Source organism: Diprion similis, chromosome 10, assembly GCF_021155765.1.
Source record: "Diprion similis isolate iyDipSimi1 chromosome 10, iyDipSimi1.1, whole genome shotgun sequence".
Lineage (NCBI taxonomy): Eukaryota > Metazoa > Arthropoda > Insecta > Hymenoptera > Diprionidae > Diprion > Diprion similis.
In genome coordinates this window covers 19829540-19839005 of record NC_060114.1, presented here as the reverse complement: position 1 = coordinate 19839005, position 9466 = coordinate 19829540, and the positions used below count along the sequence as shown (strand labels likewise).

The window sequence follows — 9466 nt, the reverse complement described above, 5'->3', positions numbered from 1 at the left end:
ATAGTAGGTATATACACACATATACATTTATAACACAGGTAAACATAAACAAAAACACAAACACAAACACAAACCCAAACATGCAAGAACTTATTGCGAACTTCTTATCGTATGGATGGATGGATGGATGGATAGATGGATAGATGGATGGATAAATGGATGGATGGATGGATGTTTAATAAGAAATCTCCTGACACGTGTGAAAATTATCCAAAACACAAACATACGCCTACTTACACATAAAAAACGTCCTTTGAATCCACGCATAATTATTGACATAATGTAGGGTATTCTCTATATATATATATATATATATATATTTATATATATATACATATAAATATACATACATATATATATATAAATATATATAAATACAAATATAAATATAAATATAGTGTCGGTAGAATAAATGATAATTATGAACCTAATAATAATAATAAAGATTAAATAAAATAAATGTCCTCTATCCTACATATACGTAGTGTTCCTTTTTTCTGTCTACAATTCGATCAACATGATTATTCGTTCGTAATTGTTTACACGATCATCGTAATTTTCATATCCAGCATGCTCAGGTAAGCTATAATTTACAAGATAGAAAGAGAAGAGTTAAAAATGACATTATCTGGACAAAAAAATAAAAACAACAAACAAACAAACAAACTCGAAGCAAAGAGAATAAAAAAAAAAATATTTTCAAATTGACGATTGACTCAAATCCAGAATAATTCCAGTAGAACCGGCTTTATTTCCAGTATCGTCTAAATACCACAGCTGACGATGCGAGGTAAGAAGTTGCGGATTATTTATTCCGCTCTCGTTCCCTCGACGAAGGCCCATAGTCATTCGAAACAATAGGTCTTCTCAAGAGACGGAGAAAGATTCTACATCCATACATATATATATATATCCCACAGACATTGCGGCATCCACGTGACAAACTGGAGTAAAAAAAAAAAAATAAAGCGACTTCGAAGAGGAGTCTAGGTGTAACCGCGAATATGTCGACGGATTGACGCGACGTCTGCAGGATCTGCGGCAGTAGACTAAACGCGCTACGACGTCAGCCAAAACGTAATATAATAATGCAATAAAGCGCGAACCGAAGCTTGCGGAACTCCGCTGCGCCACTGCAGAGGGCGCAGCAGCAGCAGCAGCATCGGTGGCGGGACGAGGTGGAACAGGGTCACAGGAAGTGTCGGGGGCATCCCGGCTGGCGGAGGGGGGGAAGCCAGGGCGCGGTAGGAGAGAGACAAGGACTTGGAGAACGGGCGTGCTTATCGTGCATCGTCGTCTCATCCACCTGAAGCGGTCCTCAACCGCCCCAGAGGCTAGGGACTGAGCCAAACCGGGAACCCCTTACCACTGTGTTACCGGCTTACAGCTGACGTTCGCGAAAAAAAAACTCTAACCAGACCGCGGAGTGTTGGTGCTCCGCGTGACGCACACAACCTCAGCAGAATCTAATTTCTTCCTTGACAAGAAGACGCGGGGTAAGAATAGATCGGCCACTTGTTTATTGCCTGTCGATTCTCACCCAGTCAACCCCCGAAAAATGAATTCATCGCGATACTCGACAGAAATGCGTTCACCACTCGCAGCCTAGATGGTTTCAACCTCTTTCTTCCCATTTCTGAGAAGCGGAATTGGAACTGATGGCCGCCCCATACAGAAAGATCGCGCATTTTGGGTATCAGATTGTACTCTGTTGAAGGAAAAAGTTAACGGTATCGATTTAGACCCGAGTTGAGGTTTTTTGTTTCAACATTGATCAGAATGTGGTATCCAAATTAGCCGGTGCGGACCACTGTGTAGCTATTTTTGTGATCTATTCCGAAAATTTACCATCAGATAGAGTTAGGTTGATGTAAAATTATAGTCTACGGAAGTTCATGCTGAAATTCTTCCTACTGTGTAAGAACACGAGAGCTTTCGAGGGTCACGGACAGTTTCTCGTACGGTTCCGCAATTCACTGAAGGTACTAAGGGCGTTAAGAAGAAGAAGAAGAAGAGGGAACAGAAGAGATTGGTAAACAAAGTTGTCCACGAGTGCGATATTCACATGATCCGTCACCCCTGAGATCAAGAGCAATTCGGTTGAGAAGTTCTTCGAGCATTCCAACACGCGGATAGTCGACTTCCTCTTTAGCACCCCAACTTGACGGCAGTGACGTCATACTGCGACGTTGTGATGTGCGAGACCTGATTCGTTAACCATCAGGCGAAACGGGTACTGCGTCGTTGGTGGATACCCACTCAGCGAGTCGCCTAGGAGACCCGGAATGACCTGATTGCGGAGGAAGCCGCTCTCAATGTCTCGTTATCGCGATTATTGTACGAGAACCTGAAAGTAGAGACTGTCGACCATCCGGCCGACGCTGTTGCGAGCATGGATGAGCCAATGCTGCACTCACGAGTATATACCGGGACAGATTTCGCGAGCAAAGAGCCTCAGGAGTTGCTTGAAGCGATGCTGGAGAACGGTGGGATCCTAATTAATTCGAAAAAGATTCATATGCGAGGAGTGCGCTAGCCACTCGAGATGACGCGGAGAATATTGACTCGCTGCGTCAGTGGTGAACCGGTGCGGTGGTCCGATGCCAAAGACATCTGAAACCATGTAGCAGCAGTACCCTTCACTAGATTCCATCCTCGGGCGTACCTACTGGTGGATGCAACTTTTCTTCAGTTCTAATGATTATAATTGCTCGCGTAATGAAGGTGACACTTATTATCCCCCGACAGCATCCTAGCCCAAGCCGAAGAGGGTTTGGCGGACGGTGTGCGGGTCGTGGAGACAACGGAAATCACCGCAGTTCAGTTCTTTTTCTCTCTTTCCATGCATCTCTCTCTTGCACTCTTGGTCCACCGCGCTATTCTCTCTCTCTGTCATCGTGACGATGAGTTGGAGCCTCCTCAAAGAGTGTGCCGGCCACTTGACGAAGCGACGCTTTCTATTCGTGGCACAATTTCAAGGATCGATACATCGACTGGCGTAGTTTCTGGTGCCTTCAAATAGCGGTAGTTACCAAGGGACGAGGACCACTTGGCATTCACGGCCTCCACTTTCCGAAGTGTGGATGCTATTTGGGTACTAGTACCTTTAACCGTCTTCTGATGCGCGGATGGACAGGCCCTACACGCGGGACAGAATTCTCGCCGGTCGTTCATTCCCCCGATTATTGAGAGCTGCGAACTTGTTGACTTATAGGATGATCCTGAGAATGAAGACGCCACATCTTCGTTTGGCTCCATAGCGTATAAGGTAGGTGAGAAACCCTTTTGGATTCGATGCAGGGTAGGTAAACAGTCGAATGTAATACTGCAAAGAGACAGGAGGGACGAGATCCCGTCGATCAAAGACTCGACGATACCCTCACGGACACAATGGACTCTTTGATGGCTTCCTTCCGTGCCAGCATGCAGTGAAATCCGGTGAAATTAGCAGCACGCACTCGATCCTGCCTTTTTTTTAAGTCAACGTCAGGGGGAAAACTTCCACTGTCTACGAAAAAACGAAGATTTTTTTTTCTCTGGTACGGATTCATCTTTCACCCTATCAGATACAAGATCTCATTTGCCATTCGAGAAGTGGCGAATCGAAAATGACAAACGTCGCACCTAGAGAAGGTGCAGCGAAATATAAGTCCATTGTCTATAGACATTGGCTGACCTTTTATCCGTTGTATCGGTCTGCATCCGTCCTAAGGAACCGCATCGCGATATCCCGAGGGAAGGGGCGTGTGGAAGGGGCGGGAAATTTTCAGGAAGTAAGGTGGAACGAGGGGCAAGTGAAGATAGGTGATAGGTGATGGAAACTCCGTAGGGACAGTGGCTGGTAACCAGCTAGTACCAACGAACGTTGGGTTCAGCGCAACGTCTAACACGAGTACCCGCTACTACAGGGGGGTTTCTACCCTTCCAAGGCTGTCTCTCTAACAACGTCACTGCTCTTCTGTACCCCCCACCACTTTTCTACCTCCGGCGTACCTCTCCGCCTCCAATTTCGCAAGTTCTGCAAAATCTCGGGCAAGAAGTCGAGCGGAGGTCCTCAGTCAGTCGACGTTCGGCAGTCAATCGTGGCTAAAAACCATCGGTTCTAGTGGTTCCGTCGAAGCGAATCTTTCGGCCGCACCGATTACGTAACTGTCCTTTCTGAACATCCGGGATTTTATCGCATACTGCGGTTCCCTCAACTACGGATTTGAAATGTGTTGAAGACATGGAGAGCGGTCCAGCTCGGGCTACTCTGAACGGCGTCTGCAGGATGAGTGCTTCTCTGCCGCTGGTTCTCTTACTTGTCCTCATCTATGCAGCCCAAGCTCAGTAAGGCATTCCGTGATATTCTGAGGAATATGTGAAGTAAATCATGTAGTTCATTCATTCATTATCGTTACTGCCATCTACCGAATGAGCAGTTATTTGACATCGCGTCGAGCTCTCTTGAAAAAATAAAGACAAAAATTTTGCCAGTGATAGTCGGAGGATTTTTTTCTTTACCGCTGTTCGACACTTTCGATTCATCAACTTCCTCCAATTATCCTGATTCTTTTTTTCGCAAACTCGTCCAGTCAACAAATTAGCTTCTCGTTTCAGTGCCAAGTTGGTTTCATTGAAATTCTATACCAATTCCCAACCAGTGTCTAACTATACATCGTCGACTTTCAAAAGAGTTAATTGGGGATCTAAAGTAACCCCTCCGATATCGAAGCCATTTCGAAAATGTGCATTTCATTATTAATTATTCGCTGCTTTTGGTGTTGCTTCCAATGGAAAGTACATTCTTTATTCAAGAGTCGCGAACTTCTTCCACGTAATGAATATTATTTTAATATCGACAAATCATCGGACGGGCACAAAAATGTATGTCGAGTCGCGTTTGCACAGTCAGCGAGTCATTGGGCCGATGCATAATAGAGAATATCACACACCCCTCTAGCGAAAAACACACGAAATATTTACAGAAGGAGTTTGGAGTTCTTTGACCTCTTGCCAGAAGATCCAAAGTTATATGACAAGATGCGGCCGCCAAAGAAAGACGGACAAGCAACTGTCGTCTATTTTCACGTAACAGTAATGGGTCTAGATTCTATCGACGAAAATTCTATGGTAAGACTTTTTCACAGTCAAGTAGTCAGCTGAGGTACGCGAACGATAAATTAATCTCAAGAAAAATCCTCCTAGACATATGCGGCAGATATATTTTTTGCCCAGACGTGGAAAGACAATAGACTGCGACTTCCGGAAAATATGACTTCGGAATATAGGTAAGGTTGACTTTGTTGAACAACACAGTGCTTTCCGAAGTTCCAAATTGACAGGTTTTTTTTATCATGGTTCAAGGTTACTAGAAGTCGATTGGTTGAAGAACATGTGGAGACCGGATTCGTTTTTCAAAAATGCCAAATCTGTCACCTTCCAAACAATGACAATTCCCAATCACTATTTGTGGCTTTACAAAGACAAGACTATTTTATACATGGTGAAGTATGTGCCGATCGATTATTCGATTATCATTATATATTCCCACTACCTGTTTCGAACCGACCTTTTTTATTCTCTTATCTCTAAAAACCCCGAAATAGTGGCATCACAGCAAACACCAAACATCATCATCATTCGTTTTAGGTTGACGCTCAAACTTTCCTGCGCCATGAACTTCTTGATCTATCCGCACGACACTCAGGAATGCAAATTGCAAATGGAAAGTTGTAAGTAACCTCATGTAACAACGACACGGGCCTTTTAGAGCTTAGTTTCAAGCTACCTACCATCTTTCACGCACGACTTACGTTCCCTTTCCCCTCTCATTCCTGTCGATTAAAACAAAAATTTCATCACTCACCAAACTTTCAAATATTTTCAATCAATAGTGTCGCATACCACGGACGAAATGATCTTCCAATGGGACCCTGACGTACCGCTCGTCGTTGATGAAAACATAGAACTGCCCCAACTTCAGCTTGTGAAAAACTACACAGCTGATTGCACGCAAGTCTATTCCACTGGTATGTTCTTAAAGACTTGGCCTCTAACGACCGATGATTTTTCGAACCAAGTATTGATCAAATCGCACCTCCGCGCATTGAGCTGATTTCAATCAGCCATCAACTTGTCGTTGCCGTTACTTCTTCTCATGTCTGATACAGATTTGAACCAAGCAATTTCCTTCTCCAGGAAACTTTACATGCCTGGAGGTTGTCTTCGTACTAAAACGGCGGCTGGGCTACTATCTCTTCCACACTTACGTTCCTACCTGCCTCATCGTAATCATGTCGGTGAGTAATTATGACCACACTTCGAAACGTTCACATCCGTTCCTAACCTGGTTTCCAAATTGCTTTTCACCAGTGGGTTTCGTTCTGGATAAAACCGGAAGCCGCACCGGCGAGAGTCACTCTAGGAGTGACGTCGCTCTTGACGCTTTCGACGCAGCATGCGAAGAGTCAGGCCTCTTTGCCCCCGGTATCTTACCTCAAAGCAGTCGACGCCTTTATGTCTGTCTGCACAATATTCGTCTTCATGGCTTTGATGGAATACTGTCTGGTCAACATCGTCCTCGGAGACAACGACGCTCCTCCAGCCAAACCTCCACCTCCTCCTCCACCACCAAGCTCGGCCAGTGGTCCGGACGCCACGAAGCTCGACAAGATCTTCGACATAGCGACCAAGGTGACACGTCGATGCACATCCGATGTTCATAATGTTTTCAGTTCATTCGGTACCTTGAGAGTAGCAGGCGATGAAGTCCTGCCAGCTTCTGTCTCCTCTCAGGGCACGGGGAAGATCATCCCGATTAATCGAACGTCTGAAACCTATTTCTCTTTTAAAGCTTCAAATTTCATGGTTTTCAAATAGTACTCCAATTTATTGTTCGACTTTCTGCGGTTTAATGGGTATGGCCAGGACTTGTCATCACCGAATTCGTCCCGAATTACAGTAAATGTAGGGGCTTGACTAGAAATTAAAGTCACGCAAGTGGGAGTGCTAGGTAGACAAGCGTTTGAAAAATAAAATTCCTGTCGTCAACCGTTCAATACAGAACTCTTTCACGTTACCGTGCGTTCCAAGTAGCGGTTGACGCAGTAGCAGGAGTTCGGATTCTTTTTGTTCTTCTTCTTTTCTTTGGCTTTGAATTCTTACGATACTTACGCCGCAAATGAGCCGAAATGAGGCGTAACGTGTTGTAGTTACTTATACGTTTACGAAAAGCATCGGGCGTTATTATTTCAGGAAGTGCTTAATCATGGGAAATTCAGAATTGCGAATAACTGTCTAGCAAATTATTGCAATTAAAGTGTACACGAGGGCTTCATAAATAAAATCACATGCGTTTATCATTATGCAGTTGACGAATTGCATGTGCTGGGTTGATATTCATTGTGAGATGTTTTATAATTTAATTTTTAATTAAAGCTTACGCGAAGTCTTTTGAATCCATGAGATCTTTGCGTACGCTCAAAATATTTAATTAAATTAATTAAATTATTATAAATGTCACCCCAGTACATGCGATTCGTTTGCTGTATAGTAATAAAAGCGTCTAATTTTATTTACGACGGCCTCGTGTACGCTTTAATTATAATCCTTTCACGTAAAGTTACTCGCAATCCAAATTTCCCATGATTATTGAATCCACCTCTTGAATTAACGATGCTCGATGCTTTTTGTACAAGTATAAGTAAATACAATACATTATGCATTATTTCGGTTCATTTTCGGCATATTATCGTAATAATTGAAAACCGAATAAAAAAAGATTCCGCACGGTTGGCCATCTAGCGTTCCCACTTGCGTGACTATCGTTCCTGGTCAAGCCCTGCATATACTGTAAATCCGGATAAAATTGGTGATGACAAGTCCTGGCCCTGCTCTATTGAATGACGCTGTGGGATTCTGGGTATACCCTGAAAAGTGAATTTAGGAGCTTTAACGACTCATGCGTTCGTTTATCGGGTAGAAGTTTTTCCAAGTGCCAATAAACTTTAGACTGCCGGATTTGATGAGCTTTAACTCGCTTAGAAAGTCCCCAAATAGTGTATCCATATCTTAAATATACCTATACAAAGCTCCAATCACACGCAGAGCGTATATTTAGGCTTTCCAGCGGTTAACGGTAGGGAAAAATTCAAAAGTTGTAGTTTTGTATAAGACCTAAATGTGGGGTTTTTGGAGTCGCTGATAACGAATCTAGAATCAGATTTCCGAAATTCAAGATGTCGGATCCAATAAAGCGGACAAAATTCCGAAAAGTCTCTCTACGCAACCACATTGGATCCACCATCTTGAATTTCGAAATTTCGAGTTCGGATTCGTGATCAGTGACCTCGAAAACCCTCGAATACCGAGTTTCATCCAAATCGAGTTACTTTTCGGATTTTGGTCCGCCATCTTGAATTTCGAAATTTCGAGTTCAGATTCGCAATCAGCTACCTCAAAAACCTCTCAGTACAGGGTTTCGATAGATTGCTCCATAGCGCCTACATTGAGATTTTCCGGCGGCCTAGAGGTTAGAGTGCCCTTTATTATTACGCGGAGAAACGCCGTCCTGATAATCGACCGATTACAGAAGTCAGCCGCAGCGCCACCCCCTGGACCAACGCCGGCACAAAGGGCACGGATGCGGGCCCTCAACATCGACAGAGTATCCAGAGTGTTTTTTCCATTCCTGTTCGCCGTACTGAACGTCACCTACTGGATCATGTTCGCCAAGTACATCTAACTGCAAGGCGCCTTTGACACGACGCAAAAGCGTTTTACGCATATTTGCGGTCGCCATTGCGTGAACGAATCCGAAACAAAATGTGTCCGGTTGATGTATCGATGGGTATAAAAACCCGCCGCACGCCAGAAAAAAATCACAATAATATCACAGCTGCTTAAGATGCCTGATTTTCCAATCGCCAATAGACATGAGCAGTAATTATTTATACGTGTAACAAGACTATTTCGCACTGCAGCAACGGCTGACGAGAATTAGATCGTTTTCTAGAATCGCATACTTTGACATTGTTTCGTCTGACGTGTTTTTTTTTTTTTTTGCTAATTTCGATTCAGCTCTTGCTCTTCAACTGTAAGTATATTATAATGTCGTGGAATTTGCTGAGAAATCGAATTAGCATCGAGGATGTTAGTGATTTGAAATTGCAGCTAATCGTTTTGAAAAATCTTCGTATTGGACTATAAGGCGTATTTAGATCTCGGAATTAAATCTAGTTACGATAAATATGTTTTTAGCTCTAGATTAGCTTCAAGTACTCGAGTCCGCAGTGTCACGTTGTATAGATTATTTGACGTAGAATTAATGTGAGATTCAAGGTCGAACGATCCTGTCGAAGGGAAAATTACGTTTGTGTCTCTTCCTTTCTGCCGTCTTTCTGTTCTGGGATTTCTGTCTATCCTCTCTTTCTTTTCATGTAATAGCGTCAAATTTGAAACACAGTACAAATGTTTTTTCCTCTCC

At 43.5% G+C, this 9466-nt stretch overlaps 1 protein-coding gene across 6 annotated transcripts; it reads left to right on the top strand.

Annotated features, from left to right (window-relative positions):
* The first annotated feature begins 2818 nt into the window (after positions 1-2818).
* LOC124410811 (glycine receptor subunit alpha-2) lies at positions 2819-9038 on the top strand. 6 transcript variants are annotated; one of them, XM_046889449.1, is made up of 9 exons: positions 2819-3268; positions 3713-4329; positions 4968-5112; positions 5188-5270; positions 5347-5714; positions 5877-6008; positions 6144-6281; positions 6355-6675; positions 8573-9038. In XM_046889449.1, the coding sequence occupies exons 2-9, from the start codon at positions 4226-4228 to the stop codon at positions 8740-8742; spliced, it is 1461 nt and encodes a 486-aa protein (XP_046745405.1). In that variant the 5' UTR covers positions 2819-3268; positions 3713-4225; the 3' UTR covers positions 8743-9038. The 6 variants fall into 6 exon arrangements, with proteins under 6 accessions (XP_046745405.1, XP_046745404.1, XP_046745406.1 ...); XM_046889448.1 differs by having other exon boundaries at positions 3567-4329; XM_046889452.1 differs by having other exon boundaries at positions 2822-4329; positions 5347-5490; positions 5632-5714.
* The last annotated feature ends 428 nt before the right edge of the window (positions 9039-9466 follow it).

Excerpts from the sequence above, each read along its gene's own strand:
- LOC124410811 (XM_046889449.1), top strand. The coding sequence starts at position 4,226 with ATGGAGAGCGGTCCAGCTCGGGCTACTCTGAACGGCGTCTGCAGGATG. Across the intron at positions 5,271-5,346 it reads AATATGACTTCGGAATATAG|GTTACTAGAAGTCGATTGGT; the intron begins GTAAGGTTGACT and ends TCATGGTTCAAG. Across the intron at positions 6,282-6,354 it reads GCCTCATCGTAATCATGTCG|TGGGTTTCGTTCTGGATAAA; the intron begins GTGAGTAATTAT and ends GCTTTTCACCAG.